The 21626-nt window shown below is 44.8% G+C and overlaps 4 protein-coding genes across 4 annotated transcripts; 2 read left to right on the top strand and 2 right to left on the bottom strand.

The window, feature by feature from the left end:
• Window positions 1-2570: 2570 nt before the first annotated feature.
• Window positions 2571-9271, bottom strand: LOC131293213 (uncharacterized). Its single transcript, XM_058321293.1, has 9 exons — window positions 8996-9271; window positions 7863-8632; window positions 7476-7731; window positions 5774-6303; window positions 4990-5294; window positions 4368-4899; window positions 4179-4275; window positions 3360-3506; window positions 2571-3277 (listed from the first exon to the last, which is right to left on the bottom strand). The coding sequence occupies exons 1-9, from the start codon at window positions 9210-9212 to the stop codon at window positions 2571-2573; spliced, it is 3561 nt and encodes a 1186-aa protein (XP_058177276.1). The 5' UTR covers window positions 9213-9271.
• A 1402-nt stretch (window positions 9272-10673) lies between these two features.
• LOC131293212 (ATP-sensitive inward rectifier potassium channel 11-like) lies at window positions 10674-13019 on the top strand. Its single transcript, XM_058321292.1, has 6 exons — window positions 10674-10684; window positions 10872-11072; window positions 11236-11363; window positions 11430-11629; window positions 11702-12655; window positions 12738-13019. The coding sequence occupies exons 1-6, from the start codon at window positions 10674-10676 to the stop codon at window positions 13017-13019; spliced, it is 1776 nt and encodes a 591-aa protein (XP_058177275.1).
• Window positions 13020-13558: 539 nt separating this feature from the next.
• Window positions 13559-14772, top strand: LOC131293211 (G protein-activated inward rectifier potassium channel 4-like). The gene is made up of 2 exons (XM_058321291.1): window positions 13559-13720; window positions 13813-14772. Exons 1-2 carry the CDS (start codon window positions 13559-13561, stop codon window positions 14770-14772), a joined length of 1122 nt encoding a protein of 373 aa, XP_058177274.1.
• A 420-nt stretch (window positions 14773-15192) lies between these two features.
• Window positions 15193-17519, bottom strand: LOC131285360 (uncharacterized). Its single transcript, XM_058314250.1, has 3 exons — window positions 17005-17519; window positions 15695-16929; window positions 15193-15634 (listed from the first exon to the last, which is right to left on the bottom strand). The coding sequence occupies exons 1-3, from the start codon at window positions 17517-17519 to the stop codon at window positions 15237-15239; spliced, it is 2148 nt and encodes a 715-aa protein (XP_058170233.1). The 3' UTR covers window positions 15193-15236.
• Between the last annotated feature and the right edge of the window lie 4107 nt (window positions 17520-21626).

Here is a 21626-nt window from a genome sequence, read left to right as displayed (position 1 = left end):
TGCATTTTGAAAATGATACAAACTGAAATATGAAATTTTATTAACATTTTGACACAATGCATCATTTAAAAAGGAATATAATGTGTATTAATTATGAGGTTCAGAACCAATAGGTTTGAGAGAAACGACCAACGAACAGTATGCAAGCCGATTCTCATTAGTTTGCGTTTGCCAACAGAATTAACCTTCATTTCTTTTGCAATGTACGCAGTTTGATTTATATTTTCGTACCATTTAACACGTAACGTGTGATAAAATACAAATTAAGCCAGGGGATTCAGACAAACTACACAAAATGAAAACAAACTGTGTTCTCAGAATAACGGCTTCTTGACGTACATTACTTTTCAAATTTGTTTATATCGGTCGTTACATAAGTGATTTCATAAATTCAACCACTTGTTCGGCAACTATTGGTTTCGCTTCATCGTTGCTTCTTACCAAATTTATTAGATTCCTTTTCGTATTCATTAGCCCTACATGACCTTAAATTAGCTTCGTTCTATTAATTATGTGTCTGACCTTTTGTATTGCTTTTCGGAAAGATGCCAACAGAGCTTTTGCGAGCAGGAATCAAACCATTCATCGACCAGAAAATGGGTTTCAAAATAGTTGATAGCGAATAAAAGCATTGTTTGCCCGCGCGATATGTTTTGTTGAATTATGCTTGCGTACATATTCATTCAGAAGCAGCAAAAACAAGCTCTAATAACCTTCTACGCCATGAGCATTTGAAAAATTTGATTATTTTAGAAACCTGCAAACCGAAACCAGGGCCAAAACAGCACATAATTGAATAGTTGGACACAACAATATAACACCATATTAAAACAGTGTTGAGTGTTGTTGGTTTTGTTCGTTAAAATGAATCCAAAAACCATAAGTTAAGTTAAAATTCATGGAATTAAAAAAAATCAAAGCATAAAGGCTTGTAAAAATTAAAACGCCTTCTCCCGGGAAAGAACGAAAAAGGCTTGGGTCAAGAAAGCAATAACAATAGGACGCAATGGAAAGGAATGATATCTCAAATATATAAGGGTTAATTTCTACCGTCGTGCTACCCTCTTCGGTGTCAACCGCGTGAAAAAGCACCCATTCCACCCGAGTACCACCAGTTTAACACAATTCAGTTTATTTCTATCGTTCAATTATCCATATCAGAACATCTAGTTTCTAAGGTGAAGCATCAGTTGAAGAGATGTGAAGAAGAAACTAAAGCTGTTTCCATCGGTTGGTTGTTCTTCATTTTTTCAGCCTGTTTAATCCTAACAAACAAATTTCCAGCAAAGTAAATAGCATATTACCCTCTATTCTTTTCAGGGTGGTTCGTTTGTTTATCTAAAGGGCACCCTGCTACTTCCTTCTTATTTACCTCCAGGGATAGTCCTGTTTTCCAATAGATACAACGTTACACAAGCTGTTCTACGACCACGTTGTATTGCTTACTTTGATTGTGCACAGGGAAAAACGTTTGACAAACAAAACTAATCTACCCAAAATTTCTGATCGTTCGTGATTACCGGTCTAGAGATCGTGCAAAATGTTCACAAACAAATAAAATAAAAACGCGAAAAAATGTGTCATACCAACAATGCGAAACATTGTCGAAAGCAAACGTGATATAAACATGATAGTTTCACCAAACCATAGACAAACCGCTTAATTCAGGCAAATAAAAAAAACACGATCTGTTACAAGGTTCGTAATCCATTTCCATCCTATCGCATTATGAATCGGGGACTGCTTTGATACGTTATACTTTTTCAGAGACTTGCTTACAGCTAACATCTAGTAGCTCGCGAAGAACCGTTATTCTTCCGTTATTGTATCAACCAAGCGGAGTCCCTACAGGACTGTATACAAACATCGAGTAATGTAATGATTTCTTCCCATCCATTCACGCCACTTTACCCACCAATCGCTCTCCCGTGTCGTCCGGTCGGGTTCGTCTTCTTTTGTCCCTGGCCGCGTGTGTGTGTGTGTGTGAAAATTCAAGTCTCTTACAAACTAAACAATTTTGACAAACATTTCCCTGACACTATACTCTGCGCACCCATTCTTTGCCTTCGACATTCTCATGCACTTTATCCGTGAATCGAAAGAGAATCGGAGCAAGAGAGAGAGAGAGAGTGAAATATATCTATAAAAAGATCATTTTTTGCATTCCTTTTAAATCGCATAATTAAACTATTTTCCTCGTTTGTTGCTTTCTGTGTTCACCTGCCATCCTCTATTTATATATTTACAAATCCTTACCGAATCCGAGGGATTCACGCACGCAGTGCGGTCCCTTTGACCTACGCTCCTTAACACCTTAACACTTCTTTCTACCTACTTTGCTTACTCTCAATAAGAATGTAAACACTTTTGTATATTCGTACTATGCTGTTCTGTTCCAACTCTCCCCTCAAGGAACTACGTATGTTTCAGGGTTATAATGTGTTACTCGTAAACATTATGAATTATTATAGTCAATTTTACATGCTGATCCTTTTTCGCTTTACTTTCTCTCTCTTTCAATCCGCTCCTGCTCGTTTCTGTTTCTCCCCACGTTTGTCGTTGCCATTTTATTACCAACCACCACGATTGTTTCCACCGCCGCGGAATTTTCCCCCGTTACCACCGCCTCCTCCCCGGTAGCCACCGCCACGCATTCCCGGGGATCCATTGCCTCCACCGCCGCCACCACCCGCTGCCATGAACGGACCGACAGCGCCACCCATCATCAATCCGCCGCGGAAGTACGGCGCGTTACGATTGTGGTGTCCTCGCCCGCGTGGGGTTCCTCCCCGATAGTTATTGTTGCCTTTGATCGGTTGACCAACAACGGCGCCGAACGGAAGCGATGGGGGAGGCCGATTGGGCGAACTGAACAGTCCCGTCGGCACGTCAATTCCTGCCGGTGGCGGTGGCTGGTCGGCCCAGATCTGCGGCAGATGCGACGACGTTCCCGGTGGCGGATGGTTAAGGTTGCCCACCAGACTCGGGGGAGGCAGAACCGCACCGAAGTTACCGAGCCCGGTCAGGCTCATCAGGCTGGGCGGTGGAAGATCCCATTTCGCCCGGCTTCCACCGGTCGGTGGGAAGGTTGGATCGGGAAGTAGTGGTGGTCGCTGGTGGTTTGGTGGTGTTGGCGTATCGCTACCACTGTTGCTGTTGGAGGCCGTACCGAGGCCGTTGCTGCTACTGTTGTTGTTCGCCGGTGTACGACCTTGGACCGACTCATCCTTGCCAATCGTGTCGCTGCTGTTTTCGTCCATGGCGCTTGGAAGGTGAGCTGCAATAGGGAATTAATGCAACAAATGTGTCGGTGAAGAAAACGGTACACGGAAACATGAACCGCATAAAGTGTCAATTACCTGCTGCTTCTGGCGGTGATCGTTGGATCGCTTGGTGATGATGCTGTTGCTGCTGACCGTCGTTTTCTTCGTCTGATAGGTCCATGTCGACACTCTCGTTGTTATCGGCGGGATTCTTTCTACCATCTCCTCCCGTTCCGGAGTGTTCTACATGAAAACGCAAAAAGGATTAAAAAGGGTTGTCACATAAAAATCGAGAGTCAGATTGACGACGACAAGAGGACGACAGATTAATAGAATAAATAATAAGGCAAGGTAATATGGTTAAGTGCTCATATACAGGGCGCGTGACGAATTTTTGCTATAAATTTAAGCAAATGTAAAGATAAATCTGACAGCACTGGAAAGGTTATTGTGTTAGAAACCAGAAAAAAAATACTAAGAAGCAGAAAACGTGAGGATGTAGAAGCTTTGGTCAGCCACCGCATTTTCATTTCGCACCGGAACAGGTGTAAAGGATTTATTTATTTAAACTTCATCAGCAAATTACAATGGTGCTAGCAGACGAATGCAATCTTTCACTGAAATCCCTCTAGAGTCTAGACAATCGACTAGACAATCCTCTCAAATGCCGTCGTTTCATATAACTTCAGGGGACTGTTTGTATGAGCCCGTGACCGCTGCCCCAACATTAAGGGCATTTTGTTCTAGATATGCACCGAATCCCAACGGAGACCGAACCCACTTTTTCCCAAAGGGAAAAAATCTAGTAAGCCCTTGATATGGCAGGTATATCCGAATACGGTCGTTACGCCAAGAAGAAAAAAACCATGCAATAAACAAAAGCAATAGAAGTGCAACATAATACGACACACTCACCTGAGGTAGGTGGAGGAGACTGCGACGATTCCGTCTGATTGCTCATCAGCAAAGCTGGCGGTTTGGTCAGGTCGAAGCGTTCCCGTTCGAAATTTTGCTAAAGTAAAGCATGTAGGTTAAGAAATGTGAAACATTAGTTGTAAAATAATAAAACAAAAGTGGCGGTGACTAGTCGCAAAGGTAATTTACCAAAAAGTCATCAATTTCCAGCAACGAAACCGGTGTCTGCAGCTCCGGAAGGCTCAGATCGCCTTCGCCACTGTCGTCGAGCGTTGTGTTACCGTGCTGCTCTTCGTTGGCCTCTCGAAGCGGAGCTACGTTTTCGTCGTCCGAAGCCATTCCGTCCCCGAGTCGTTGCAAAGAATTGGGCAGGACGAAGTTGGAACCGGTACCATTGTTTGCTATTTGGGCAGCGATCGCGTCTTGCAGCGATTGTATTCGCATGTCGAGATCCTTTGACTCATCACCCGGCGGCGGTTCGGCGGCACCGGTTGCAACACTCTCGTCCCCGGAATCATCGGCCGCCGTCGGGACTACGACTGTCAATGCTGACGAGCCCAAACCGTTGCCACTGGTGGCAGGAAGACGCTGGTCGACGTCGAGTGACGTCGATGAAAATGCGTTCCCCGTCGCCCAGATGGCTTGTTGCTGTGGGGCAGGTACGGGTTGTGGGCCGGATTTGCGCGCATTGTAGCCACCACCACCCGCCGTCGTTGGCCGTCTACTGGCACCCGTCGATGACATTCGGTGCTGATGATGTAGCTGCTGCTGCTGATGATGATTGTGACGACGATGATGCTGATGATGGTGCTCTGCGTTGTCGTCGTCATGGTCGTCTATGTCCATGTCGTTCATGCCACCACCCTTCGGCGGAGGACCGCCCGGCGAGCCAGTCAGGGAGATGAGGTTCCGGTGGTCGACGTCTGCAAGCCGTCCCTTGTCCTTTGCGAACAGTGTCATGCTGTTTTGCAGCTGCCGATGGTCGACGTCTTGATGCCCGCCGTCGCCACTACTGCCGTCGCCGTAGTCGATCATAATGTTGCTGGCATTCATACCTTTCCGGTCGTAATGCGACGGTGACACCGTTGGATCTAGGTTCTGGAATCCGGACGAATCCTAGAGACAAAAAGAGATATATTATCGGCAACAAATGACGTTATTATGCTTCTTTCTACTTTAGCCAGACCGTAACGTATGGACAACATTATGTACAGTATTTTGTTGGTGAATCAAAGCCCAAGTAAACTAATAAACTGCTTTAGGCCCCGACCTTTACAGGACCCAATGCTTTTTACCTTTTGTATCGAAATTCAAAGTAGGAATCTTATTTAATATTTTACCAAACTTTTTTTTTACTTATCTCATCAAATACTTGATGACTTTCTGAATTTACTTTCGACTAAATTTGAAAAAGGTAAAGAATGTTGCAACTGAACTATCTGGATTTTGATGGAGAAAAGTTTAAAAATAATGTCATTCAATGTTATATGCGAAAATAACAGTGTTCACCGGAAACAAACTATTCCCCTTAGAACCCTTAATTCACCTGAAAAATTAAAAAAAAACTTCCAGCTTTGTAATGGCATTATACTTACATGTGTTCCATCCCATGTCATTGGCATATCCCAGGTCGAATTGTACTCATCGGACTCGTCGAGATTGAGCGGTGGCATCGGAGGGGGAAGAAGCGGTGACGTTACGGGGCCGGCATTCCGTCCCAAACCGGGTGGCGGCTGCGGAGAACCGTAGTCACCCAGCAATCCCGGATTGCCGTACGGTGGCGGAGGCAGATTTCCATAACCACCAACTACGCCAGGCCCGGGGCCACGTGGTGTGGACGTGACCCACGGATTCACCAGACCACCACCACCACCTCCTCCTCCTCCCCCACCACCACCACCACCACCGCCGTACGGATGTGGCACCATTCCGGGAGGGGGTTGCGGGGGCGCTACGAGACCGCCGCCTAGCCCAAGCCCAACGCCACCCGACGACACCGCCGCCGACGACGATGGTACCGCTTGGCCACCGTGGTAACCTGATGGATCGGGGAAAAAAGTCTTCAGGAAATCGTTCACCCCTTCCGATTCCTCCTTACGCGAATGTATCACTTCAATCGGTTGCACTGTCCCGCACATTACCGCGCAATGTTTGGTTTTTTGTTTGTTTGCCACAGGGGGAGTAAAAAGATAGACGGACAGAAAAAAGATGAAAGAACTACATCAGCAACATCATTATCGTAACGAATCGTGCGTAGCTCGTTGATGCTAGTGCGTTGTGCTCTACCTTCCAAATACATGATCATTGAATGTTTTCCCCACAAAAACAAAAGAACATTTTCTTACACTAGACTTATCTTTCACTAAGCAGCGAAACACTTTTTTCTAATAATTCGTACAGCTTTAAACAAAATAGAAACTTGAAACTAAAATTAACTAGTGCAAGCGAAACAAATGAAATAAATTCAAGCAAATAAGGAAAAATATAAATCAAACCCAAAATCAAACTAGAAGAAAAAACCAAACAAAAAAACTTCTAAATGCACATTTTGAAAAAAGTGTACCGACAATTCAAATTTCGGGACAATGAAATCATCGCATCGGTGTGTAGTCGTAAAAGCCTTAACGAATAGAGTGTGGGGTACGCAAGGACCAAAACGTGAAACAATGCTCATGATCAATAAAATCACGACATAAGCTGTGGGTCTAAACAAACTGTAGTGTACTTTACTGAATAATAAGATTCCTAAACAATATTGCAAATTTGGAACGTTTTGGACATAACTTCCATCAATTAACATTAACTTTGAAGGACGAGGTCGTCAATAGTTTTGACGAAAGATTTTCGCTAAAACTAAATAGCCTTCAACATACAATTTTGTTCAATTTCAAATCAATATGAAACACATAAGAAAGCAGAAGCATTTAATTCTTTTTTGCGAAAAATAGGTAGCATCGGTTACACATCTTCTAAGCCACATAAAAAAAATATACTAAATAACGCACAAAACAAGTTGTAATCGAATCGCATCTAATCCACAGTGCAAGCATTGACTGTTTAAGTCAATGTTGACATGGCTTAATTCAACGAGTCTTTGAAACGGAAACAAAAAATAAAACAACAATACTGCCCAAAATGTTTTACAGTAAATTAAGTATTGAAAAACAAAAAAACAATTGTACCACAATCTTTCCCTGTTGCAATATATCATACTAAATTGACTTTTCTAATATTGTTACCATACCATCCCCATCCTTCCATACACACACAAACACATTTCTACGGGCAGGCACTTACCACTGTGGTGAACCTGAGGGGAATCGCTCCGGTTGAAGTCGTTTAAATCGAACGGCAGCTTGCCGCCGTCCATATAGCTTTGCCGATGGTGCTGCTGTATGTTGAAGTAGGTTCCCTCGTTTGGCAGTATGTTGTCCCCGTCCGTTGGAACCGGCGAGGGTGCGTTCACATCGGGCGACGGTATCGGGCTCAGCGCCGTCAAGTCGTCCAAGCGCTTTTTCATGCTTCGCAGATGGCTGGAAAACCTCGAATATGCCTAGGACGAAATAAACAGTTTTAAATTTACAAAAGGGTATTCTTTTTACCATTGTAGTAATACTAATAAAGGGTTACAGAAAAGGATGAAGGGAAAGATAGCGCATGGGGGAGAAGAAAAAAACTACTTACAACCACAACAACTTTCGCATCAGCGCGCTGATGGTCGTAGAACGCTTGTGCCTGCTGCAGCACATTCAGCAGCTCCCGCCTCGACTGCTGTTCCGCCTTTAGCACCTCCACAAAGCTTTCATGCTGTTCGACCTGTTCCTCCAGTTCGTGCACAACCTCCTCCACCCGCTTGCGGTCCTTTCCTTTGACCGAGTTCATCACCGGCTCGACCTCGACACTTGGCTTCTTGTTCAGACCCTTGAACGTTTGGTCCGTATCGCTCTGAAGCTTCACGCAGTCGCGTATCGCGGTTGCAAGTTGCGTCGCCTGGAAATCATCCCACACGTGCTTCGCTTTGCTGGAGTCCGTCGATACCACGCCGGACAGTGCCGATGTCGAGGCTTGTTCCGGCTGTTGCTGCCGTTTCAGTTCTTCCTTCTGTTGTTCTTTCTGTTGTTGCAGCTGCTGCTGTTGTTGTTGCTGCAGCTGTTGTTGTTGTTGTTGCTGCTGCTGCTGCTGTTGCTGCTGCTGTTGGAGCTTTTTGGCCGAGGATGTGGTCGCGCTAAGGAGCCCGTTCAGGTCAGCCAGGAACTCCTCGTTGTAGATGTCACGCTGCTCCCAGATCTTGAAGATGCGCAATATTTTATGCTTGACTTTCTCGTCCCGGACGAGGGTGGTCGCCTTCTGCAGGTACGTGCCCCAGCTGTCGACGAACTCGTAGTTCTTGCGCTTGCTGTACTGTATAACATCATTGGCCAGGTGGAACAGCGTAAGGCGGCTTTCGATTTTCACTGAAACAAGACAAAATAAAACCTCTTAATTCATGCCTTAAAGCGATCTTGATGATATCATTTTTAAATCCATTCTTGTTAGTATTTGCATAAACAGAAATCGTTTGAAATAATCAGTCGATTCGATGAGATTTTCTATCTGAACTTAAAATATTCGTCTTGTTTCCCTGTCACATCCAGAATTACTAAACGTTAGAACAAGTATAACCAGAAGCCTTTAAATCAAGATTAACACTTGAAAATTATTTTAATCAAACAAGTTAATTCATGTTACCACCATACAAAATACTCCCATGTGAACTTGAGCTACCAGAGATGAACTATATGGTGCCAACATTCCGGATAAACGTTGGCAGGACTTACCTTGCTTCAACACGTTCAACCAACTACTGACGATCTTTTTGTGGTGCGCCCGCTTCGAAAGGCACCAGCTCGACAGATGCTGTACACTTTCCTGCGTATCCTTTAGATCTCGGAGCCGCTTCTCGAACGCGGCCACATCAAACTCCCCAGAACTGCTGCTGCTACTGCCACCTCGACCGGTCACCGTCGTAGTGGTTGTCGTTGTTTTTGTCGACATTTCGTTCGTTTTTGTTTACCACCGTCGTCCGCAGGTGCGGCACACTGGCATGTGCGTCCCACAAAACGCTTCGCGACCCGTCGATGCTCGACTCTGGTTCCTCTCGTTTAACTTTTCGGTGTGGAAACTACACACCGGACAGCCATTGTTACGGTAATAGAACGGTTACAAACTCGCTATTCACTCGTAGGCAAAACCGCAAACCGCCGCCTTTTCCGATATGGCATCACATCTGCACCGGTTCGCAGGAGGCGTGGCGAACCGCTTCGTCAAGAACCACACTTTCCCTAACAACGAGCCACTTCCAAACAAAATTTTGTAACTTAAGAAAAGTTTTGCCTTAGTGGGCCATTCTATTCAGTCGATCGTTATTACCGTTGGACCACTGGAAGCGTTTTTCGACGCGCAGCATGGTATCTTTAAAAGACCGGACATAAATAACACTGCAAAGGAAGATGCATAACACGCTGGTGCACCTCGACGTGGAATACAACTTAGTTCAATCAGTTTCACCAGCTACAGGCAATCGTTGGTCTTTGTAGCGATGAGAAATGCTTATTCAACTGTTGTGCTCAACCTTTTTCGCTAAAGCACTTCGTGTTGATCGAGTACCACCATTCGCCTTCTCCGAGGACCCAACAGAACAACAAACGCTATCGCCACTGGCATCGAAACTTCGAAGTGCACGAAACAGAATGCACCAGAACCGCCTCCCGCTTACGAAAACACTCCCGCGCTATTTGTTCTTCGCCTAGCAAATAGTTAAAGGATTTGTTATCGTAAAGTTTAGCCTCAAACACTCCTCGTTCTTACTCTGTGCGTAGTAAAAAGTCAACTTTTCTCACAAAATACTGGCGATCTGTCAAAATCGTGCAAGCTTCTTCTTCTGTTTAGACCAGGGGATAGTTTTAGAAGGGGAGTCTCGAACGACACCTCTGACATGACATGACAATCGTCGATCATTTTGACAGTTTGCCTAGATGGTAGAACTTGTTATTTTTCATGTGCGTAAATTTTAAAAATAAAAATTTAAAAATTGGTAGTTATCTCTGTAAATCTGCTTTAAATAAATTTAAAACCTTGCATTGTTTGCTCAGAGGTTGCCTTGGAGTATCGTTAAATAACGGATTTAAAATTCAACTCAAAACATTACCCATCAAAAATTTTTGCCACTCGAACTCAATTTATTTTATTTTTGGAAGTCAATTTTTTCCTTCATCATTTCCCAACTTGCAGCTGATATTCGCACATTAGAAACAATATAAGTGCGACGCAACGACGACCCCATATCTTATCATCAATCACCCGGAATAGGGGAACCATTTTTACGGTCCGTCTATCTGTTCCGATGTTTACTACATATCAAAATCTGATTTGGAAATCGTCTACTCAGTCGCGCACACTCTCTTTAACTCGAATGTCCACCCGGTGTAGTCATCCGTGATCTAAGTGACGGTGAACATGAGCTTAGAGTAAATATCCAGTATTGTAGTATTTTCTTTCGCAACAGTTATTATTTCATAAAATCTACTTACGGTTATCACTTTCATTTACAAGTGTATTGGATTTTCATCCATTCTAACACGTGTTTCAGCCTCAATGTACAATTGTAAGTCAATATAAAATAAATTTATTTAAAACATTATTCTCCTGCTACAGTAAAATGGATTCGCTAGACGGAAGTCCGTACTCCCAAAGGCGGCACTGGCTGAACGTACAGGAACAGCAACAGCAACATATCGAATATCGATTCTCGCGGCCGATCAAGATAGTGGACTACGATAACGAGCGAAACTCCTGGACCGCGCCTGGCAGTCCTTATCACATTCGCCGACCGGCATTCGATAGAAATAGACTATGGTAAGCCATATGACGCATCGCGAACGGCATCCGGAAATGTTTTCAAACAAACACGCACGTGAACCGGGCAGCTGATTAGAAATATTGTGTTTTGTAGATTTGTTTCATTCTTTATACACCTAAGCTATAATATACAATTTTGAAAATATTCACATTTTTTTAGGATAGAAGATGATGTGAGTTCCGAATCGGAAATCGATCGCAAAGATCAGCATATCATCAACGACCTTGGACCGGAAGATGGTAGCAGTAATCCCGACCAAGGGACAGCTTTCACAAATGCGGAAACAGGTAACTATTTCGTTAAAAATGAACTCCGAAATATCTATTTTTTTAAATTGCTTTTTTTCTCCCCAGAAAGGGATCCTATGTTCCCCATTACCATACAGAGTGCTCGAAGCCTACAGAACCTTCGACTGCGGCGTGATCCACAGCATCAAGGGACACGTGCTGTCAAAGCCCGACGTGTCGTCACCAAAAAAGGTGAAGGCAACGTACACCTGGCCCATTTGCCTCAACGATCGATTCGGTTTGCGAGAGATATTGCCACAACCTTGGTAGGTAAAAGTGTTGAATTATCCAAATTATCTGTAGCCATCACCTGTGCCCCTCTTTCCTACTCACACCAGGTTGACGAGCAATGGCGCTACACGCTGATGTTGTTCGTGCTGAGCTTCTGCCTTAGCTGGCTGTTTTTTGCCGTCCTTTGGTATCTGATCGCGTACGCCCACGGCGATCTGGAAAAGGATCCAAAAACGGGCGAACGGCTTGGGGACGGCAATAAGCCGTGTGTCGAGGGTACCACCACCTTCACCGGCTTTCTGCTGTTCAGCGTCGAAACGCAAGTCTCGACCGGGTACGGTGTGATCGTACCGACGGAGGAGTGCCCGGAGGCGTTCTTTTTGCTGCTGGTGCAGATCGTGTTCGGGATGGTCATTGGCGGGGCGATGGTTGGTGTCGTGTATGCCAAAATGATTCGCACACCCAAGCGAAGCTTCGAAATGAAATTTAGCCGAAAGGCCGTCATCTGCCAGCGGGATGGTCGGCTGTGCTTGGTGTTTCGTGTGTGCGACCAAAAGCAGCAGCATGCGATCGGGACGAAGGTGACGGCAACGATGCTCGAACCCCGGCGCCATCCGGGCACGAGCGTGGTGGAACGCTGTGAATCGCGCCTTCGGTTGCAGAACAATGGGCACATTTTGGCCCTATGGCCCATCACGGTGTGCCACGTGATCGATCGATACAGCCCACTGTACGACATTTCGGCCACCGATCTACTCGATCGGCGATTCGAGATCGTTGTCACGATGACGGGCGGAACGATGACGACGGGCCAAACGACGCAGGCACGCACGTCCTACCTACCGATGGAGATCCTGTGGGGCCATCGGTTTCAGAATATCATCGAGTACGATGCGCAGCGCGAGTGTTACGTGGCCATGAACGAGCAGCTCGATCTACTGGAGGAGGTGGACACGCCACTCTGTAGCGCCCGGCAGCTGGAAGAGGTGATCGACGAGCTGCAGAACGAACGGAACCGCTTTGACGAGTTTTCACGAGCAGATGAGGACAGTAGGCTAGGGGTATGTTATTCACCGGGACGAAAAATCTTCTCAAGGAAACAGTTCACCAATGCATTTCATGCTGAAACCATTTTCTTTCCAGACATCTTTTCGATCGAAAATCAGCAACCGATTACGTAGCAATCCCAGCTCCTACGTGCGCTTCAACGATATCTATTCCGAGGAGGAGGATGATATCGAAGGCTCGGTGGAAGACGATAGACAGAAAGAAGGTAACTCTGTCTGCGTTACTGTTGACGACGGTAAAGTGGTTGATCGAGAGTCCACTGAAGCGAATAGCAACCTTGCGCATGCAAAAACCGATCTAGAGCCCATCGACATAACTGAAAAAGAGGCAAATGTGGAAAATGGAAAGCCTCTGTAATCCTCAAATAATGAAATGTGTAAATACTGTATTTTATTTTAGCAATTACTATCGGTAGAAGTGAAAGTAGTTGAATATTTTCATGAATATAAGAGGAACATACCTAGTCGACAACTAAGAAAACAAATTAACGTAGCTCAATTATCCGACGCTTCATACTATCTGGCCATATTGCTGACCTTCAAATGATGTGATCCAAAATCTGCTTTACACGATGGACAAGATTAGATACAGTCCCACGCGGCTCAGCTTCCATGACCGACCTCGTTCTCTCATTCTCTGCCGAATGGAGCTTCGTTTGCAATTGGCTTAATTCTTTGCACCGTCCGCTCAGTCTTGGTGGGAGGTACCGTACCATTCTGTTCGGCTTAAATTAACCTATCAAGGGATCAGCTACACAAACATTTCGTGCTGATAACCACATCTCCAGCGGTCGCTTGGAGCTGTGCATCTGTAATATCTTATCAGTGACGCCGAAAACTGCCTTCAACAACGGTTGGAAGACGGAACAACTGTCGTGAAAGTCCGTCGTTAAAAAGATGGGTCAACCGGAGGAAGTAGAGCTTTGTCCCGAAGAGAACTTCGGTGAACCGTTTACGAAGGTGTCACGTGTCGTTAATAAAATCGGTGAACGAAACGTACGAATCTATAACCTACCGCAACGATCCATCCGCTTCGTGAAGGATCTTGTTACAACTTTGGTAAGTTTAAAACCCGTCCTTGTGTCACAAGGGATCTTTGAGGAACATCGCCATAGTGAATGAAAAGTTTCTATTTTGAAAATGGTCTGCAGGTGGAAGAAAAATGGCGCTATGCCTTGGCCGTGTTCGTATTGAGCTACATTGGCAGTTGGACATTCTTTGCCGGCCTCTGGTACATCCTATCGTACGCACACGGGGATCTAGCACTTGATCCGGCGACCGGCGAACGGTTATTCGACGGTGTCATGCCCTGTGTGGACGGTGTGTCCGATTTTGTTGGCTTTCTGCTGTTCAGTATGGAAACACAGATATCCACCGGTTACGGTGCCAAGGTGCCGACGGAGGAGTGCCCGGAATCGTTCGGTTTGCTCACGATACAGTTGATAGTCGGTCTGCTGATCGACGCAGCGATCCTTGGCATAGTATACGCCAAGATGGTCCGTCCCCCGCAGAAGATCTCAGAGACGAAGTTCAGTCGTCGGGCGGTCGTTTGCCTACGCGATGGTAAGCTGTGCTTTGTATTTCGCATCTGCGATCGTCGCTGGCAGCACGCGATCGAAACGAAAGTTTCGGCGGTACTCCTCGAATCACGCCGTACGGCTGAGGGAGAGGAGATCGAGAAGCACGAGTCGTACCTGAAGCTAGAAAACGATGGTCGGCTGATACTGCTGTGGCCCGTCACCGTGTGTCACGTGATCGACAGCGAGAGCCCGCTTTACGGGGTGTCGGCAGCTGACCTGCTGGAGCGGAATTTCGAAATCGTTATCACGATGACGGGTGGTACAATGACGACAGGGCAGATCAACCAGGCACGCACGTCCTACATGCCGGCGGAGATCTGCTGGGGCCATCGGTTCCGCAACATCGTCGAGTACGATTCGAGAAAGCAGAGCTACGTCGCAGTTAATGAGCAAATGCACGACCTGGAACAGGTCGATACGCCACTATGCAGCGCCCGTCACCTGGATCAAATAAGGCGCCAATTAAGCCAAAGCCAAACCAAGAACGAGCAACCAGGAACCCAGGTTCAAACCCCCGAAACCGAAGCGTAAGAAACCATTTCCAGTAAAGCCAGAAGTAAAAGAAACACATCCTATTTTACATCATTGCTCCATCAAAAAGAAAAGCTTCCTTGATTCGTTGTAACGAAAGATCTATTTTCACGTTTAAACTTATCCTTAAAATGTCTATTTCATAGCTTTCAGTTGAGTTCGGTCTACTTAAGCCAGACTGGATTGCTGAGATGATAATCGAATTTGTACGGAGAATATTTGCCTATAGGCCTTAAAACCATATTTTGTACATAATGCCATACTATAAAAGTTATTTTAATGGTACGTTTTTCAGCATATACGGAATTACTCCTTATCAAAAAAAACATTATATCAACACAAAACTTCAAATAAACGAATTTCAAATGGAAGCAGCAAAGTCTGACAATTAAATCGAACTAGTCTTACTGTGTATTATTTAAACCCCGGAGGGACTTGAATGATCTACCCTTTCTACGCTGCTGCTAATTTCCACGCTTCCCTTGTTCTTCCAGCTCTCTCAGTCGGTTTCGCAAAGCTTCATTTTCTGCTCGCATGCTTATGAATTGTTGAGCAAACTCATCCCTCGGCAGCAGCAACCCAAAGCCGGCATTTACGGTCTGCTCGATCGACTCTAGCTTCTGGTGCGTTTCCCTCCACAGATTGAACATACACATCCAAAGGTGGCTCCTCATCGCTTGTTCCGCGTCCACCTGCTGGATCGTGCTCTTCTGAAACTGGTCCATCATTGCTTTTCGCAGCTCGGCTATTTCGGCACTGAGCTGTTGCTGCTGCTGCACAGGGACCTGCAATCCACTTGTACTAGTTCGCTGTTGTTGTTTCGTCAGTGGCTGCTGATCGATGGCCGGTCGCTTGAGGGAATCTTCATTCGCTTCCGGACCAAGGTGATTGGTCGTCGAAGGTTCTGCGGCCGTAGCGGGGCAATCCTCATGCCGGAAAACAGCGGCCGCCATCATCGAACGAGAATTGTTTTCTTTTCCATCCACCGTAGGAGTTGATAGTTCACTAGGGACGCTCAGCAACTTACGGCTATCTTGTTGCGTAACAGCCTTTACTGCTTTGTTTTCCTGCTGGCTTTCGAGGAGCACACGATTAATGCTAAGCTGTGGTGGTTTCTTGTTAGTTTCGCTTTTAGCACCAACCACAATGACGCCACTTTCTTCAGTGCCTTCATTTTCAGTTTCCCCGATGTCGGATGCTTCTTCGTTGATGTGTTCCAAATTGTCGACCATTCCTTTCTTGTTCAGGCGATCACCGGCGCTGGCATTCGGTCGCCCACCACCATTCGCTTTGATGCGCTTTATCAGACGAGTGGTATTGATGAAACTTTCATCAATGTTCAATTCTGGCTCAGGCGTAGACCCAGAAGCATGCTGTTGGTCACGTGCATGATTCGATTCCGACAATCCGTCCGTATCGTCCAGATCAGTATGACAGTCAGAAAGATCATCCAAGAAGCCCAGCAAATTGTTTCCCGCCAAACGATTCGGCGATTCGCCACTCAACCGGGACGATGTGCTCAGCCGAGACATACAGCCCAACGTAGGCTCACGTCGTTGCATGAACTGATCAATATCTCCAATGAAACTGTCGTGCTGTTTTTCCTTTTCGTTTGCTGCCTGTCCCATTTCCGGTGTTCCATTGGCCCTTACACCACCTTCACTGATTCTAACTCCGCGAGAGCTAACCTTTCGCGACTCGTCCAGCTCGATCATACTTCGCCTGCTTGAGCCGTCCTTGGCCTTGGGAACGAACGTCAAGCTGGTGACGTTGCTCTGGTGGATCTGCTTCATGTTGAGCGGTTGCTGCAGGTTGCGCAAGTCGTAACCGTACACGTAACCCTTCAAATTGCCCACAGCGAAGTGGTGACCATCCTCCGCGATCGCCAGCGACTCGAAGGGATAGTTTGACTGTATATGGTAAGCCACGTCCTTGCGGCGTGTATCAAACACATTGATCACACTATCATAGCCAACGGAGAAAACGTAGTCCGGAAATGATTCGACCATGCCCACATCGCGACAGGGCGCTCCGTGAGCCGTTGGTTGAGAGAACAGAGTTTTCTTTGCCTGAGAATCGTAAACCACGACCGCACCTTTGTCCGATGCTACTGCCATGTGGAACCGTTTCGTAGGATGAAAGCGTGCCTTGTTTGTGCTGTAAAGAAGAACGTTGGTGATGGATATTTTTATTTTGTTCGGACCCATGTTGTAAAGGTGACGAACGACTTACTTCTTATCGAATGCTAGCGTGTGCAACTTTGAGCTTGTCTTCATTCCGTAAACATTTACCAGCCCATTTTCGTACACTGCCGCCAGGAAATCATCCGTCGCATTAAAGTCCATGAACGTGACGCTGTTCGTAATCCGCTCGGAATCGAACCGCTTGGTAAAGTTGGCCTTCTTGTAGTTCATAAACCGTACCGTGCCGGACGTCAATCCGATTGCAATCTCATCTTTGCTCGCCGTCTTTGGACACGCCACGCAGTACAGATTATCGATCATCATTTTCTTTACGGTCGCAATGGATCGAGTGGGCGCAGCGCCGTCAACCGGCGCTTCGCCATCTTTGATGCGCAGCAGCTCGATACCGGTGTTCTTGTTCGCCCGCACGAATAACTTCGAGGACCCGAAAAACCGACAATCCGATCCATTGTTGCTGTCGATATGGGCACTAGTGGAAAGCTGTTTTAGCTCCGGGAAGCTGTGCAGCTGCGTATCCTTGGCGCATGAAATTATCTCTGCCATAGTTTTTACAGGATAGAAGCATTCATTCGAACGTTTTCACGACTTAAAACACTCAATCAACACTATTTAACCAAGCTAAATCAATAATTCACTCAACCCACAGGATTCGTCCTAGTGCCTAGAACAAATGGCGATCCGCAATCCTTCGTAGCCTCAGCAGCACCGATTCAAACAAATGGCAGTTGTTTGGATTTTTCGGTTGCGAAGGGGATACCACAGTGCATGCAACAAAGAGGTTGGTGTATACACTAATTATAATTAGACATATTTGACAGTGCTGTCATGGTTTGTTTACATCTGATCATGGCGAGTTTTTGAAATGATCAACAATTCGTTAATTACCGAAAGTATGAAACACGGTTTTGATCATATTTACACAAATAAAAAGTCTTGCTTTTTAAATATAAACATTCGTATAACTTCTCATACCTTTCAACAATAGCCTTTTTTGTTTATTGTGCGTAGTGACGTAGAATAAAAAACAACATAATATACACCGTATACGAAAGATTTTCTAGACGATGAGGCGATAGAAATAGGGCAATCTTCATTTTAATTGTTTATAAATGTATGTCCAAAATTACCGTTTTGGCGATTCATATGCTTAAATAAGGCTATTGAATAAAAAAACCAAGAATAAGAAAAAAGCATCTATTTTCAAAATTAGTAAGTTTTTTTTATTATTTGTTGAATTTAAACATTCCTAAGTAGCATCTATGCAGTTTTCTGTTGTCTTTCAGTTCATGCCTTTACACAAATTAGTCGAACCATAAATTTCTTCTTATCCCTGGCATGCTCTTATCAACATCCTATCGTTCATCGGACACTTTCTTTTACTCATATTTCATTCTCTAGCATTCCTGTAATCTTTAGTATCTGGGGTTGTAGTATTTCACATTCAGCATAGGTCAGTTTCTACGCATTTTTTATTATCCAGCAGTCCACGGAAGGCATACCCCGTACAACTAATATAAAAGATACATATAACCCATTTAATGGAATGCGTGTTGGTGCATTGGTGGGTTCTTAAGCTTAAAAAGATGAAAATAATCAACACAAAAAATTAACTGCCTAGCTAAATACTGTGTCAGACGAAGTGGGCCCTCATTTCGACGTCCATTCCGAAATACTAACTATTGGGAATACTGTTAAAAATAAGCATAAATTGTCATTTCAATAAGCACGCTCTGTACATCATCTTCATGCTACACAGAACAGTCGGTCGAGCGTGTATGCGAGAGTTAATTATTAGTATAAAGTAATAGCGGAAAAAACGAAGTAAATACTTATCGATTTCTTCTCTATCAACTAAAATCACAACCAATATTAAATTATATTTGGGATTAATTGGAAAGTATTGGAAAACTACCATACACGAAGGTAAATGAGCTAATAATATTAGATTGTAAATGTCAACCGAACTAACGATGAAAAATCAAGTTGAAAAGTTCCTCAGTTTCAAAGGTAATCTAAACATTCAGTTACACCATTTTTGTTCTAGTTCGCAACAGGGGTTTAAGCTCTTTTGTTTGTCATGTTCAGAAAAAATGAGTATTCGTCGCCGCGAAAAAAAAAATTACATTTTAGATTAAGTTTAGTTGCTGTACGAACATTGAAAACCTCCCCACAACATTTGCATGACAAAAACCACGGGAAATGTAAAACAGAAAAGTATAGTGGTTCAGCTTGTTGTAAAGAATGATAAACAGAGGAAAGTTGCTAGAAATGGATTTTGCTGGGGCAAATACAATCATAAATGAAAACCAGGTACACATGGTGCACTGTTGGTATTATTGGCCAACGTGGACAAATCCTAACTAATGAGTCCCGTATGGATAGTATGTACAACCATCTATCCTGGACTGATAGTACCCATTACCGTCGGTTTGTGCGGTTCAGTATACTGAGATAGTTATGGTTTAGGCTACGATAAAGCCTATTGTTTCGCAACGATCCCGGCGAAGCGGAGCCCATCGCCGGGACTCCATTGGCGGGCACTAACGGTCTAGAAGCCGTAGCTACTGGAGGAGGCACTGAAGCGAATGCCACCGACGGCGTGGTGGACGAGGACGTTGCCATGCAGGACACGATCGAGGAGCCACCAAACGACGAAGACGACGAGGACGATGACGACGAGGGTTGCGTGGAAGACTGCCCTACGGCGCCGTTTGCACTAGGCGAAGTCCTGCTGATCCCGGATCCAGATTCCATCGACTGCGTCATGAGATTATTCCGTCTGCCACTGCCGCCGCTGCCGCCGCCGGCGCTGTTATGCCGCCGATACATTCGGGCAGCTTCTGGCATCGCTTCCGTGCGCTGGCGTCATATACTGTCGTTCGGTCCAAAGCGTCGGATTGCGGAAGAAACGCGCCACAGGCGAACCTTTCCATCGCTGCGTTGTAGGTGCGGGTGGTAAATCATAAAGATCATAAAACGAAGAAAGCGTAGGAACAGAGAAAAATAAAATATAATGTTTAAAAAACAACAATTTCAAAATGACAAATTATGAACAAAAATAATATGCACAAATGGTGCGGATCTCTCGCAAATCCACATCACTGGAAAGCGAAACCCCACAGTTGAACATCAAAAAAGCGATGGATTATGTATGAATACCACAATTAAAATGGTTTACGATTAAAACGGAATACGAAACAAATGAACTGCACTGATAAAGTAGTTCATTTCCGAGCGGTAAAAAGTAAGTGCTACGCATTGTTGTGTCATTCGATTCAAATAGATTATTTTTCTGAGGGATATTGTGCTGGCTTTGTGCTCAGAACGAGTGTTAAAGTATTAAAGTGATATCGTAATGAAAAACACGTGTGGTTTCGTTGGCGGTAGAACACAGAATGAATTCATAATGTATTTCAGTATTGACAAATGTGTCAAACTGACACATAGGGTTTATACACAAAGTTTGTTTCTCCAACACGCCCGCTCAAACCTTGTAGTCCCAAAAACGCCCGCTCAAACCTTAGAATCGGACAATCCTAGACATGTACGCAATCTCGTGAAAGCTGGTGCAGGTAGACCTTTTGTCAATATATCCGCTTCCTGTTCTACTGTTGGAACATACTGCAACTTTATGGTACCCTTTTCTACTAGGTCTCTTACAAAGAAATACTTTACATCCACGTGTTTCATGCGCACTGAATCCTTTTCTTCTTGTAATGCCCGCTGCCACAATATCCAATCGTCTCTTTCCTTTAGTTCAGATATTGATCCAGGTATGTTATCAACATAGCACAAAGCATTAAGAGCAAAACTGGCATTAACTTGATAATCTTTATGCCACACAGGAGCATTTCGTTCTCGAACAGGCCTGGTATTAGAATTTTCTTCACCTTCAATTATTTCCTCTTCACCAGTGTCGTAGTTTCCTTCGCTTCCTGTGCTCTCCTGATCATTCATAACCTCTATGTTATGATCATTGCCTTCATTTGTTTGCTCTGCTTCCTCTTGATCTAAAACAACTACATCAATGTTATCGTAGCTTCTGGAACACTCACTCCTTTCGACGTTCTTCAGAGTTTCCATTTCCAGAAAATCAACATCTCGCGCTACAACGATGGACTTCTGTTCAGGATTCCATATTCTGTAGCCTGCCGGTGCGTATCCGACAAATACGCCTTTCCATGCCTTAGCATCTAGCTTCTTGCGATTTTCTTTCGGTATATGGACGAACGCCGGACAGCCAAAAACACGCAACTTAGACAAATCAGGTTTGGTACTTTCCCATAACTCAGCTGGACTTTTGTCATCGTCATTCGCTCTTGTTGGACAACGATTAACCACATATCCTGCTGTTTCGACCGCTTGTACCCAAAAACATTTGTCGATCTTTGCACCTTCCAACATTGCCCTAGCTCGCTCTACAAGTGTGCGATTCATTCTTTCACTAGTGCCATTTTGTTGTGGGGTGTATGGTATTGTGTACTCTATTTGAATTCCTTGCCGACGACAAAAGGCTTCAAAATGGCGGTTTTTAAATTCTCCTCCATTATCACACCTTAAACGCGATATTCTTGTAGAGAATTTTGCTGTCACTAACGCCTCATATTTTACAAAAAGTTCAAACACCTCATCCTTACGTTTCATGGGGTA

The sequence above is a fragment of the Anopheles ziemanni genome, chromosome 2 (assembly GCF_943734765.1).
Source record: "Anopheles ziemanni chromosome 2, idAnoZiCoDA_A2_x.2, whole genome shotgun sequence".
In the NCBI taxonomy this organism is placed as follows: Eukaryota; Metazoa; Arthropoda; class Insecta; order Diptera; family Culicidae; genus Anopheles; species Anopheles ziemanni.
The sequence above is the reverse complement of the archived record's forward strand: the minus strand, read 5'-3'. Positions and strand labels throughout refer to the sequence as shown.